This window comes from Podarcis pityusensis, assembly GCF_964106645.2.
Source record: "Podarcis pityusensis genome assembly, chromosome: 10".
NCBI classification, from domain to species: domain Eukaryota; kingdom Metazoa; phylum Chordata; class Lepidosauria; order Squamata; family Lacertidae; genus Podarcis; species Podarcis pityusensis.
In genome coordinates, this window is record NC_138035.1 from 21,311,384 (window position 1) to 21,326,505 (window position 15,122).

General features: G+C 43.7%; 1 protein-coding gene and 1 long non-coding RNA gene across 3 annotated transcripts in view; both read right to left on the reverse strand.

Annotated features, from left to right (window-relative positions):
• Positions 1-15,122, reverse strand: part of LOC308486885 — a 151,752-nt gene that overhangs the window by 38,800 nt on the left and 97,830 nt on the right. The window lies entirely within an intron of this gene.
• The window catches only part of PKP2 (plakophilin 2), a 45,365-nt gene that overhangs the window by 24,019 nt on the left and 6,224 nt on the right, over positions 1-15,122 (reverse strand). For both annotated transcript variants that reach the window (XM_081024011.1, XM_081024010.1), the window contains exons 2-4: positions 8,354-8,460; positions 6,289-6,977; positions 4,090-4,225 (exon numbers count right to left, since the gene is read on the reverse strand). In XM_081024011.1, the coding sequence (XP_080880137.1) occupies positions 4,090-4,225; positions 6,289-6,977; positions 8,354-8,460 (932 nt within the window). The remainder of the gene's footprint in view (positions 1-4,089; positions 4,226-6,288; positions 6,978-8,353; positions 8,461-15,122) is intronic.

The following is a 15,122-nucleotide window of genomic DNA, read 5'->3' on the forward strand; positions in this document are numbered from 1 at the left end:
CATGAGGAAAAAAATATGCTGGGTAAACTAGACTTTTGCTGAGAAGTAGGCAAGAGTAAATGGTCTGCACAGAGCTATCTTTTCCCTCCCAGATTAGGACAAAGGGTTCCCAGGAAAAGCACTGATAAAGTGACAATACTTTGTCTTGGAGAGCTCACCCTGGGAATGCTTGACAACTTGCTATAAATCAGCGGCTCTTTGTAGAATCTTAGAGTTGGAAGGGACCCTGAGGGTCATCTGGTCCAACCCCCTGCAGTGCAGGAATCTCAGCTAAAGCATCCATGACAGATGGCCATCCAACCTCTGTTTTAAAACCTCCAAGGAAGGAGAGTCCACCACATCTCGTGGGAGTCTGTTCCACTGCTGAACAGCTCCTGCTGTCAGAAAGTTTTTCCGCATGTTTAGTCAGAATCTTCTTTCTTGCAACTTGAAGTCATTGGTTTGAGTCCTACCCTCCAGACCAGGAGAAAACAAGCTTGTTCCGTCTTCTGTATTTGAAGATGGCTCTTCTATCTCCTCCCAGTCTCCTTTTCTCCAGGATAAACATACCCAGCTCCTTCAAGGACTCCTCATAATGCTTGGTTTCCAGATCCTTGATCACCTTGCTTGCCCTCTTCTCTACATGTTCCAGCTTGTCAACATCCTTCTTAAATTGTGGTGCCCAGAATTGGACACAGTATTCCAAGTGTGGTCTGACCAAGGCAGAATAGAGTGGGACTATTACTTCCCTTGATCCAGACACTATACTTCTGTTGATGCTGTCTAGAATAGCATTAGTTTTTTTTGCTGCTGCATCACACTGCAGACTCATGTTAAGCTTGTGGTCCATTGAGACCCCTGGATCCTTTCCACAAGTACTGCTAGTAAGCCAGGTGCTCCCCATCCCACATTTGTGCATCTGGTTCTTCCTGCCTAAATGCAGAACCTTATGTTTGTCCCAATTGAAAATAATTTTGTTGGCTTGTGCCCAGTTCTCCAATCTGTTAAGGTCATTTTGAATTCTGATTCTCTCTTTTGTGGCATTAGCTACCCCTCCCAGTTTGGTGTCATCTGCAAATTTGATGAGCATCCCCTCAATTCCTTCATCCAAGTCATTTATAAAGGCGCTGAACAACAATGGACCCAGGACAGAACCTTGCAACATCCCACTTGTTACTTTTTTCCAGGACGATGAGGAACCATTAATGAGTACTCTTTGGGTTTGGTCAGTCAACCAGCTACCAATCTATCTAACAGTTACCTCGTTCAACCCACATTTTACTAGCTTCCTCATGAGAATATCATGGGGGACTTCACCAAAAGCCTTACTGAAATCAAGATACACAACGTCCACAACATTTCCCTAATCCACCAAGTTTGTAATTCCATGAAAAAAAAAAGAAATCAGATTGGTCTGGCGTGACTTATTTTTGAGAAACCCATGCTGGGTCTTAGTAATCACAGTATTCTTTTCTAAATGCTCACAGACTGACTGTTGAATTATCTCTTCTAGGAGCTTCCCTGGTATCGATGTCAAGTTCACTGGTCCGTAGTTACCTGGGTCTTCCTTTCCTCCCTTTTTGAAGATGGGGGCAACATTTGCTTGCCTCCAGTCTGTAGGGACCTCACCTGTTCTCCAAGAATTCTCAATGATAATTTTTATCCATATACTCTCAATCTGCTTTTCATGCTCCAGTTCATGGATTTCTTCACAAGTGTACACATCTTTTATATACGATGCTACTCCTCCTCCCTTCCTGTTTGGTCTATTCCTCTTGCTCTGTTATGGACCACAGAGATTAGATACTGTTGTCTGAATAGTTTTTGAGCCGTTATGTAAACAGCTTCACAACACGCTTTCACAGCTACTGCTATATTAAATATAGACTTGGAACGGACACTGAATTGTGGAGGATGGAGGTGTCTCAAAGATTGTCCAGTCTAAACCCCTGGGGTGAGGACATGTTCTTTGGTAAAGGAACACCGGGTCCTCTCTTCCTTTTATGGCTGGAGACTTGTTAGGCATACAGATTGAGAAAGAGTCATGCCTTTGCACACACCAAGAACCTTTCCCCCTCAGATACCCAGTTCATGAAGCAGGTCTACAGGACTCTTCTCTGGAGCATCCAACATGGTGTCTGTGGGCACCATGGCACCCTCCGATGCTACCCTTGATGCTCACCAAGGCCACTTTCATTTTTTAAAAACCGGATTTTGTTGTTGTTTGTGTGGTCTGCTTCTTTGGTAGGGATATTGACTGCTTTTTTGCCTGCAGTTAATTTGTTTTGTTGTGTGTGTTGGTGCTTTGCCTAGGGGGGGATGTACCACAAGTCCCCTCCCCCAGTAAAATGGGTATTTTGTTGTGCCCATGGCAGTTTCTTAGATTTCCAAATGTGTCCACAATGTTTGGAGAACCCTATTCTTGTTCATAGGGACTAACACCCATACTGAGCAAGATGCTGATATCTGGTGCTATGATGGGCTCAAGCTTGATTTAATTGATGGTTTCAAAAAATTATGAACCTCCATTTGGGAAAAGGGTGACCATGCTTCATCCTGTACATCCTCTATCTGCAAGGCTCACTAGTCCAAGTCCAGTTTAAAGGGAGGGCAGGCTTGGAAGTTACACATCAATAGGCAGCCCCAGTGCAGTAGACTGGGCAGGCACACAGACTTCCCTACAAACTTCCATTCTGTGGTGAGATAGGCTATGTTACAGTAAGCGGGTTGTGTTCTACTCAGAATTAGACCTATGTAAATTTATGAACCCATTTGTCATGTCTATAAATTTCAATGGGACTACTCAAGTGTATGGCCAGCACTGGACACATCCCATTCTTTCAAAATCTCCATCTATACTGAAAAGTTAGCGCACAAATAAATTTTATGCAAACTTATAGCCTTTATTTTTGGCCACCCTCTTTGGGAGGCACCAAGGTTTGTTGGCCAATAAGCTAGTCATTGAGAGCACTTAAAAGACATGTGAAGTTAAAGACCATCTGCATCATTGTGTGAGCTTTGTTTGTTAAAACTCAGAAACAGTGGAGCTGCAGTGGTACCAGTGGCGTAGCGTGGGTTGTCAGCACCCGGGGCAAGGCAAGTAATTTGCGCCCCCTAACCCGTGGATTTGCGCCCCCTAACCCCCAGATGTTGCGCCCGGTGCGGCCGGCCCCCCCTGCACCCCCCACACTACGCCACTGAGTGGTACTGCAGTAGAGAGCTTCTTTTTCCAGTCCAAGGCCTAATTCCCAGCAAGGTTGGGGCAAGTGCCTGTTGCTGCAGTATTTGCTTCCCCCAAGTCCAGAAACAACTGTGGGCCTAGGTTAAGAGACTTTTGTGACACTAGTGTAATCTCGCTTTCTGTAGCATCCCAGGATGGCCAGAGGCAGTATGCTTCTGAATACCAGATGCTGGGAACCACAGAAAGGGAGCGGGCCCTGGTGCAAGTCCTGATTGAAGGCTTCCTATAAGCATATCGTTGGCCACCGTGAGAACAGGATGTTGGACTAGATTGGCCATTGGCCTGATCCAGCAGGCTCTTTTTATGTTCTTACATCCACTGAAAAGCAATGGGATGGCATCCCTGCCCACTTTGAGCACTGGACCTCTCTCAGAAACTCATATACTCAGTCAGTCACATGCAATATTGAAAAGCATATTTGAAATAAGAGAGCACCGAGGCCTTAACAGTAAAAGTAAAGAAAATGTCAACTGGATTATTCTTTCTCCGCCTCACCTAAGTACTGCTGCCAAAGGATTTTTAAAAAGTTACAGATTCCAAAAAATATTTTATTTACGGCAACTTCAAGTAACAATATGTAGCCTTTCCTCCAAGATTTGGAGTCTAGATAAAATTGGATTTCAAGCTGAAAGGTAGATTTGTTTGTCTCCAGTCTGATCCCATCTTCCCCTCTGCATATTAAGCACATGGAGGGGGTTCATCCAGGGGTAAATGAACTAATATCCAAAGAGAATTTCATCCAGAAGGTCCTTCCAACCCGAGTATCTCTTAGCTCCATTATTCTCCCATACCAGCTCCAGATGCAATACTCTGTGTGGAAGAGTAGCCTCTGTAAAGAGCCGCATTAAGTAAGAAAATGGTTTACTCACTTTCCTCCTGGCTTCTGCTCTCTGGAAACTCTCATGCTGTATGAAGACAACTGCTGGAAGGACTCGAGGGGACGAAGCATTTTCAGTCTGCAATATATTTACCGCACGCTCCAGAGTCATCTCTCCTTCTGGATTCCTGGGTGATTTAAACATTAACACTTTGTAAGCCCAGACTGCAAAATGAGCACCAGTGGAACTAACGGATGTTCTTTAGCAGGTTGCGAATGTCAAGCAACAAGCCTGATTAAAAACAACACTGTAAATAAGTAATAGATCTGATGCCCTCCAGATGTTGCTAGACTACAACACCCATTGCCTATGGCAGGCTTCCTCAAACTCGGCCCTCCAGATGTTTTTTTGGCCTACAACTCCCATGATCCCTAGCTAGCAGGACCAGTGGTCAGGGATGACAGGAATTGTAGTCTCAAAACATCTGGAGGGCCGAGTTTGAGGAAGCCTGGCCTATGGTGTCTGCTGGCCATGCTGGCTGGGACTGATGGGCGTTGTGGCCCAACAACTGCTGAAGAGCACTAGGTTGGGGAAGGCTGGATTAACATACTTTCTGTGGTATAAGCTTTTATGGGCCATATCCTGTTTTGTGAAATACATGAACTTACCGCAGTTGGCAGAGGTAAGTAAAGAGATGGGTACAGAGGAGGGAAAAGTAAACAGTGGGTATAAAATACCAGGAAAAGCACAAATTAAAGTAAGGCACACACCCACACCCTACATCTAAAGAACTATGAGCCCATTTTAAACAGTCGTGGCTTCCCCCAAAGAATTCTGGGAACTGTAGTTGGCTAAAGGTGCTGAGACTTGTTAGGAGAACTCTCTTCACAGAGGTCCTTAGGAAGAGAGATTAAGCTGCTCTGGGTATGGTAGCTCTGGGAGCAGGCAAGCACCTCTCCTTTCTCAATAGCAACAACAATAAATTAAATAGCCAATGTTTGGCTGTCCTTTTATGATGCTAAGAATCAGCTGCCTGAGACGGCTGACTCACTTTACCCAACAGTAGGGCTAGCCCTGCTAGATCTCAGCACACTATGTAGAATGTAATAGGTAAGAGTGGCACCATCACATGCTTCAGATGTCACTTGCAGTACAGTTGCAAATAAATAAATTGCCGCTACTGTTGTACATCACTGTACACAACAGGATTCCTCCTTTCCAAGGTTCTACCTTAGATGTTGGACTACAGCCCCAGTTAGCCTGTGTGTTAATGCATCAAACTAGCATGACAGAGAAGCCAACACGTGACTCTTAAGAGGGAGTAGTCTTTACCCACATTTTTGCATGTACTTAAACCCCCCCCCCAAAATAGCCTTAAATTAAGTAATATTAAACATTAGAAAAGAGCAACCAGATTAAATTTAATTGACTGAAAATGTTTAAATGGTTCTAACTGGATAGTCAACTCATTATGCCCTGCCCCATTCAATGCCGGTTTCAAGCAATGTGTTTTGAGCTCTATCCATTTTCTCCTACACTTCTCAAGTGATGATGAAATCAAAATGTCAGCTGCTTATATCTGCACTACTGAGCCAACCTGGAATCGACAGCAAACATCACAAGCCACCTGGGGAATTTCAGCTGTTCTGTTCAATCCAGCTGTTATCCTAACCAGAAGTTCAGTTCTTGTTCTGACCTGACATCTTGAACAAACCCTTTCTGTCCTCCTGACATTGTATACCTTAACAGCTGCAAAGTTAATTTCCGAGTATAGAAAATCATGTTCTTATGACTCAGTAGACTGGAGTAGGAATTCCAGCAATGAGTAAAGCAAGATATTGTTATGAAACCAATACACAGCAGTGGAAATAAAAATGATCTGCTGCCTTTGGAAGATAGTTTATTCCAACAACACAATCCTGAGCATGTCTGCTCAGAAGCCCCATTTAGTTCAATGGGAGGGAAATGTGCAGTGGACTGCAGCCTATGTTATGTAAGATACATGTGCAGTAAGCTCTATGTCAACATGGGAAGGTTAAAATAAAATAAGCTCCATGAGTGCCTATTTGCTGAGTATGCACAGAGACAAGATAAGCCAGATGCTTTCTTACATTGCTAAGCCTTGTCAGGATCTTTGCTGGATTTGCAAAGTCCCATGAACTGGGTGCACTGTTCATGAAAACTAGATAAGATCAAGATGTAAAGCACTGGTGCCTGGTGTGTCTAAAAAAGGGTGGAGTTAAACCTTACCCTGCTTGAGATCCAATGGCGCCGGCCCGTTCTTGAAGCATGTGTCCACTTCCTGCTGCAGCTGCCATAGCTGCTGTCATTGCCATCCTCCTCCCTGTCTCGGCAGTGGTGCTGGTGATGGAAGCTGGTTGAGAGGCCTCCCTTGTGCTCTGCGACCTGACTGTCGTCTGGTGCCAGCTGGACCTGTTCTGAGACTGCCTGTTCTGAGACCAATTTTGGGAAGCGACAGGAGTCCTGACTTGTCCCGTGGCATACCCAGAAGTCGGGTAACTCTCTTTCTCCAAAAGGTTGTTCATGCTCCGACTGGTCCCAATACGCTGATAGACTGGTACCCGTGGGCTGTTTGGGACGCTGTCAACCTCCGTGTCGTTACCGGACCCAATGTAGAACTGCCTCTGCACAGCATACCTTCTGCTTGCAGCATTCTGGCCTCCGTAGCCAAGGATTTCAGAGCGAGCGTACCTTGGAGGCACGGCACCGGATCTCTTGCTTTCGCCATGCCTCACAGTTAGAGCCCTGTGGTAATGGAAGTCGTTTGGGTAGTGTGCCAGTTTGCCAGGGCTGCCATTGGGGGATACCTCTAATCTCTTCAAGGGCTGCCTTTGAGATGTCTCTTCCATGCCCCTGTAGGAGCTATAGGAAAGGATTCTAGGCTCCCAGCCATTTTCATAACTGCTTTGTGATCCTATCTGTTAAACACACACAAAAGGGACAATACAGTCAACAAAAAGAACATCACGATAAGGCAGTGATATGGGGTGGAATGTTTTCTGGGGGGAAATTCCTTTGGTATATGATCCCATGGAAAAATGTGGCCATCGCCACGTCTTCTGGAAACTGAGTCTGTATGCACTTTGTGAGGAAGTATGTCCTGAGCCCTTTGCATTTATTACATTTACAGCTGCCAATTCCTCCAGGAAGCTCAGGGAAGCTGCATTTTACCATCATGATAAGCCTGTGAGGCAGGTTAGGCTAAGAGATAGTGGTTGGCCCCAAGATTACTCAGTGGTTTTCTTGAATGAGTGGGGATCTGAAGTAGAATGCTCTACCTATTTCATCACCCTGGCTAGCATAATTTCCCGCTCCTTCTTTCCTAGCACTTAGCTGTTCATTATTCTTTGAGTTTCTGGGATAAATGTCCCATCTGTCCAGTAGATGTCTTGGATGTTATTAGCAATGAGAGTCCTTCACAGGAGGTTAAGTTACAGTTGGGCAGTTTCCAAAGCATTTCCATTGCCCTATATAACATATAAAAACTTCGGTATTTCCTCAAAGGCTTGCACGACTTTCCCATTCTACCTCCTTTCCAGAGCAGTTACTTTTTTTTGTAATTTAGCAAGAAAACTACATGCAACTACAACAGAATCAAAGACTGAAAACACAGAGAACTCTGATGCAGGTGCAAAGGAGGCTATTGATAATGAAGAAAACAAGTAATTAGATAAATTCAGACACTGTAATTAAAAGCTGGGAGATGTACTTAAGTTAAGCCACACAAGATGATTTAGTCTACACAGGGTCCGCAACCTGTCTGACAAATATAAACAAAGGCAGAATTCCTCTTGGCTCATGTACAATCAAAAGCTCTAGCGTCTGAAATAAGGATTAGTTTCCTTCCTGGAATCTAATATTGTAAGCAAGAATAGTTAGCTCCCTTAAACATTTCTGATCCTGCTTTGTAAAACTAAATGCACCATTCCTTCCTCAACCTCAAACACATCGCTTTTGTAGCAACAATCTCTCTTTCCGTCCTTCGATTATCACATTATCGATAACATAAAATGGAGCCCATTTGTCACACAATGGAACTGGGTGACTAAGCCAATTTTCCTCAGCAAATCTTCTATTTAAGAGATTACTTTTGTTTGTGGAATTATAGCAACGCTTAAGATATGGGTGGCCTTCAAGCATGAGAGGAAAACTCAGCAGGCATTCTCAAGAGTATAAAATGGATGAACCTGACTATGATCCAGCCATTATCCATCACAGCAAAGCAAGGAGGACAGGCATCTGAATTCATTTATACATCCACTGTGTGTGTGCATATTCCTTCAGTGTTCCTTACCTGATAAGATGGATAGTATGAAGTTCCATGAGGAGGTCTTGAAGCAAAGTCTGTTTCATCTGCTATGAACACATATTCTGGAACGCTGGCAGTCCGATGCAGACTCCCTGTACAAAGACACGAGAAATACGTTCACAGCACATTGTGCACATTAATAGTGAACTCAGGTGTTGAGTTACGACGGCTTTACCGTCAAAGTAGGGCTCACTGAAAATTAAGAGAGGCGCATCAACATGCTCAAGAGAACCCTGCAAATTTTGCATAAGAAGGATGGATAATTTTAAGAGGGTCAAAATGCTGAGCCAACCACCTGGCTGAAGCTCAGCAACGCTGGGTCTGGTTAGTGGTTTGGATGGGCGACTCACATCATGGCTTCCATGATGGAAGGAATATGAATAAAATAAAATAAATAAATGTGTTACATTAGTGAGGTCAGTATTAATAAGAGCAGCAATACCAACAATAGCTTAGAAGTGCATAACAGTTTGCAAGTCTATCCTTGCCATTGGTGATCTTAAATTGAGGAAACTGTTCATGCAAGATGACAATTACACATTTTCATGCTGTGGGTGCGTCCATAAACCGCTGTGCTTCTTCTCATTCCTCTACCTCTACAGCTGATCTCCCTGCTTTGACATCTCTTTAATCACTCAGTTACAAACCATAGCAAGCAAGCAATACTGTTCTAATCCCTATCCTCACATTACTTTAAGGGCAACCAGAGAGGAGACATATGGCACATGGTGTGCAGTGCAGAATGGAGAGTTAATGAAACTCTCACATCCATACCTGGAAGGTTAAGTAGTTCTATTGAAAATGGGAGAGGCAGAGAGCACAGGATCCGAGGAGGTCATGCTATTTGAACTGTTGCTCTGTCTCCTCAGCCACAATCTGGTTTCTGTCCTAATTTTAAACGAAAAATTCTCCCAGGCTGTATCTCTCAACATACGGTCCCCCAGCAAATCAAGTCTGCTGATTAAAATGGATTATTTGCCTATGCAATGATTGGGCTGCGGGACTCTTTTGAAGTCAGAAAAGCTGGGAGCGATTACTCTAGATGGCAGCAGGTTTAAAAAAGTGGTGAAAGAGGTTACTTGGTCAAAACCTTAAGAGGAGACCTAGCCAAGAACACTGTGGGATTTTCCTCATTGGATATTTTCAGAGAAAAGGCTAGAGAAACATCTTTTAGTGTAATACTCCATCCCGGCCCTCGCCAGCCTGGTGCCCTCCAGAAGGTTTGGATCACAACTCTTATGTCCTGGCTGGGGCTGATGGGAGTTGCGGTAGATCAAAATATCTGGAGGGCACCAGGCTGGTTTATACATTCCTATGGAAAGCACAGGCAATGCATGTTGAAAACACAGCCACTAGCTACCACCCACAGCTAGATGAGGAGAGCTGATGGATGGACCGGTTGTAACTGATGAGGAGTGTCTGGTTCGTATGTTGTAGGTCCTGCTACCTGCACCTAATGCAGAAGCTTATAATAACCTGTGCAGTCAGTTGGTCCAATGACAGTACCAGCTGTTAGCCCCCTGTTCAGGCAAAGAGTGGTGGTACTTTTAGTGTACAAACTGGGCTCCCACTCCTCGGTCACAAGCCAATCCTAGCTGGCTCCTTAGGGGATGGTGTGTATAAGCACTGAAACTCAGTGCTTGTGGTTTTGAAGTGCTTGGTAGCTTCCACAGTGAACTGATGTGATGGGATAAGTTAGCCCTGTTGACAGAAGTTTGTGACCTGGGTTGCTGTTCCTTTGTCCTACTCCTCTCGGTCCACTCCCATTGCTACTAGGCACTGCACAGAACACCTCTACCCTTCCCAGTTTTGTATACTGCAGTGCTGTCTTTTCAACTGACCCCATGCCTTGTGCATCACACCATAGAAGATCAGGCAAGTCCTGTGAAAGTTTATACAGGTGCTCTATAAAGTGTTATTTTGATTTCGATTCAGAATACACAGGCCCTGGCCTCAGGGTTGGCTTCTAAACAACGGACTAAACATGTCATGCAAACAGAGCAGAGGTAGAAGGTGCAAGATCAGTTAGAGTAAAGATGCAAATGATATTGAGATGGGAAAAATTTCACACGGAAAATGAAACAATTTATAGCTTGCCTGTTTCACATATAGCCAAAGATCAGCAAACAGAAGATGCTTGTCCATATCCACCACTGACACAGATACTGCACGTTTGCTGTGATGGCATTCGTGCAACTTCCAGCATCAGATTAGAAAGTGATAATCCTCAAGGAATGGTTTTGTTGATGATCAGTTGTTAACTGAGATTTCAATTTAAGTTTCTACAGATTAGGGCTTAAAGCATTTGCCATCTTAATCAGGGCGATAAATCAACCACTGCCCTGTCTCTAATGGGACTAAATCAGAGCTGTGCCCTCAGAAGCAACGTTCAGCTAGGATGGTACTGTAAACCAACTTCACAGATATCCACTCCAGTGGAGCAGGCTGCAGTTCCATTGATGGCACTATAAAACCACAGGTGGGGAATCACCAGCCTTTGGGCCAAATCTGGCCAAATGATAGAATCATAGAGTTGGAAGGGACCCCATGGATCATCTAGCCATCTAGACCCATACAGGGATCAAACCTGTGACCTTGGCATTATCAGCACCATGCTCTAACCAACTGTGCTAACCCACGAGGCCGTTTTACTCAAATGATGGCCACCTGCCCCACACCTGACATTGTATGTCCCACTGTCAGCTGACGGGCAGAAGGAATAAATCCTGCTTTTTGCTGGCTTGCAAAGTACTATGTATGGGGGCTCCTAAACACATGAAAGCCAGGAACCACAGTAAGTCTTTCACTCAGCATTTCCCCAAGTGTTAAGCAAAGGCTGGCAAAGCCCCTTGCACTGTGGTTCAACTGGTTGTCGGTTCAACCGGCTGTTATAGATGCTTGGCAAGTGCTGTACAAGGGACTTTGACAGATGGATAGGACATCCCACTTGTCAATCACCTGCCATCGTCTGACAATACAATGGTAGTTTATATAGGTGCTTTGTAAAGTGTTGTCCCACCCACCTGCCAAAGGTGGCCCTCGAGGGTGGGGGGAGATAAGCCAGAAAAATTCCCAATCCTTTCTGGAAATCTTCCTAGGTGTGTCCATATGTCTCTGACTGCTTATTATTTTTATTTATTAAATTTGCATACCACCCTTCATCTGAAGATCACAGGTGGTTCACAGCATAAAAAACAAGAACACAAAATATGTAATAAAAACAAACCAATCACACACACACACACACACACACACACACACACACACAGCCTGCATATAACTCATACTCAACCCATTTGTTTAATACAGGGATTTCCAACTGGTCGACCGTGATCGACTGGTTGATCCCTGGGAGGTTACAGTCGATTGTGGGCTCTCTAAGTGCCCACATTTTTCCTTTGTGGGGGAAAAAAGAACACCCGGCCCCGGCCCCTCGCCCTGTCCTCCATTCGCACATGATCGCTAGAACGAAAGATTGAGTTTTTTGCTGTGAGGCTGATTGTTTCCTTTTTTGTTTTTTGTTTTTGTTTTTGGCTATTACTATTATTTATTAAATTTCTGTACTGCCCTTTATCCAAAGATCACAGGGCAGCTTACAATATAAAAAAACAAAAATACATACCATAATAACAAACAGACAATACCACCCCCAATATTATTATTTATTAAATTTTCTGTTGCATAAAGTACAGTGGTACCTCGGGTTAAGTACTTAATTCGTTCCGGAGGTCCATTCTTAACCTGAAGCACCACTTTAGCTAATGGGGCCTCCTGCTGCCGCTGTGCTGCCGGAGCACAATTTCTATTCTCATCCTGAAGCAAAGTTCTTAACCTGAGGTACTATTTTTGGGTTAGCGGAGTCTGTAACCTGAAGCGTATGTAACCTGAAGCGTATGTAACCCGAGGTACCACTGTATTTGCTCGCCAGCTCTGCCAAAGGCTGATTGTTTCCTGAGAAATTTTTTGGTGAGTGACTTTTACCTTTTCCCCTAAAGACCTGCCCCTCTAAAAAAAGGCCAACAGCTTTGACCTGAACCCCACCCCCAAAAGAGGTAGATCACTGCCAGTTTTTTATTCTGTGAGTAGATTGCAGTCTCTTGAGAGCTGGACGTCCCTGGTCTAATAGATGGGCCGGCTCTGCAGCTAACTCACAGGAAAGTTGTAAGGATGTGGATTAAAAAATGGATGCTGTTCTTCCACCTGGGCAGGGTGGGATTCACATCTAATACTGAACTCAGGTGGTGCGTGCTGACAGAAGTGGATCTAAAACAGGGCCACTGAGAAAGGAGGATTATCAGCATGCTCAGATGAACGCTGATGTTTGCAGAGACACAATAACGCTTTTTACAGACAACCAGCCCAATAACCAAATGAGTACAGAGGACACTCAGTCACCACGGAATGCCGAGTCAGTTGGAAAAGAAAGACAAGCCTTCTTTGTGCGGCTCAAATCAGGTAAGGGTGTGTATGTGTTCAGGTGCTGCTTTTGCACAAATCAGCCCCACCCCTTCCTGTCCCAACCTTTATACATTGAGCATGAAAGTCTGGAGACTCTAACCCTGTTCAGCAGAATACCATTAGAATCCTCCCTGCAGATATTCAAGCATTGGGAGAGGAGGCGAGAGGAGTCCAATGGGAGGAGCTGAATGCCCTGTTCGGAGGGAATTGCTGGCCGCAAGCCTGAACAGAAAGGATCCTGTTAGGAAGGAGAACACACTGCAACGTTTTGTTGCAGGTCCTTTACATCCAGAAGCCAGTTACCAACATCCATCCCGTTCCAGTGTAGATTAAAGCAGGCATGGTTCTCAAAGGCTTGGGGTTACAGGAATTGCTAGCGGAGACAAGGTAGATTGGCTCACATCTGTCTCTCGAATGAGTGAATGGTTGCCATTCACTTGCGTGGGGATAGGGAACCAATGCATTTGCAACACTGGCTGTGCAAAGATTCACTTCACAACTGATGCTGGATAGCCCAGCAACACATTCGCAGGGATCCTGCAGTGTCTGCAATATGTTCTGTTTCTTCCCCAGGGACCCTTATCTTATACAGCTCCTTCACACAGCCTCCTGGTCCCCAAATTAACAGGATGTTGGGCATCTTGCCAGCAATATGCAAAAAGCATATTGTGGGTCAGGAACGCTTAAACCATTTTTGTTTTTGAAAGCCCTATGCAGATTTTTTTTGTTTTCAAAAAACCATGCAGATTTTCGAAAGCCTGTGTTGATTATCTTTTGAATGTCTTTAATACCTGTTTTTAACAGTCTTGTATTGATAATCTGAATGCTTTGTTTTTTGTTCAGGTAGGTAGCTGTGTTGGTCTGACGCAGTAGAAATATATATATATATAAAATTAAAAAATTGTCCAGTAGCTCCTTAGAGACCAACTAAGTTTGTTCTTGGTATGAGCTTTCTTATCTCATTATACATGATAAAGCTATTTTTGGCCATCTCATCCCTTGCTTTTTCCTGTAAGACCAATTGCAGTCGTTAACAGTCGTCAACAGGTTTACCACACCTATCAGCCAATCACCCATTCCCACCACCCTTCTGAGTAATACCCCTCTATTATTATTATTAATTATTATTATTATTATTATTATTATTATTATTATTATATATAAAGGTCTGGTGACTTCTGTTTCAGTGTATCTGAAGAAGTGTGCATGCACACAAGCTCATACCATGAACAAACTTAGTTGGTCTCTAAGGTGCTACTGGACAATTGCTTTGTTTTTTGTAAAACACCTAAAGGTTTTATTACAAACTAGTAGTGTATAAATTTTGTTTAAAAAATAAACAAATTTCAGTAACATTCAAATAAGACTTCAGCCTTAAAATCAAGATGTGTTACATTTACCCTGCTTTACAGATAAACATAGCATCAGAACCCTTAAAGCAGAGTTTTAAACATTAACACAATTCCTTATTATTCTATTTGGTATGTAACTAATCTAATTTAGGCATCTCCTGCTAATTTTTTTTCCTTCCAGAAATACATGAATACCATGTCTGTCTAGAGATAGATTTAGTGGCTTTCCTTCAGCAGCTTTATCTCATTTAATTAGCAAACTGGGCTTGTAAGGGCTCTGCTCTGATCTAGCAATTGGGTTACACAAAGTTCATTTTGGTTAGCTTGCAGGCTCTGGCAATTCTATCAGGCTAGCTGAGCTCTTGGGCAACTTTCTTTAATTGCCAGGAACATCATTTTTAAGGTTTCCTAGAAGGCTGGCGGACCGGTTTCAGAGAAATAGCTCCATGCCTGTCTGCAAATGTGGAAGAGAATCTTGTGGATGCACTTTAAGAGTAACAGAATTATTAGGATTCCTACATTGCAGGGGGTTGGACTAGATGACCCTCGGAGTCCCTTCTAACTATGATTCTATGATATATTAAGATATACTATTTTGTTGACTAGAGTACGCTTAACCAGTTGGTGGGCTCTACTCTATGAATGCGTATGCCACAATAAATGATTTAGGTATTTTAAGGTGCCAGAAAACTCTTCCAGGTTTGTTCAAAGCAGAAGCAATTATGGAGAACAAAGGCTAAGCAGGGAGATTAGATTTCAATGCGAGAAGGAAGAGAGGCTTTACAGCCTTAACACTAGATGTCTCTTCTTCAAAGCTGGAGAGTTGGCAGGCCTATCCCTAAGCTGCACACACAAGGAGAAAGTGTAGCTCATAACATTGAAGAATTAAGATGCAACACATTTTGGAACCTACCAGAATGAAAGTATCTGAAGTAAATAAATAA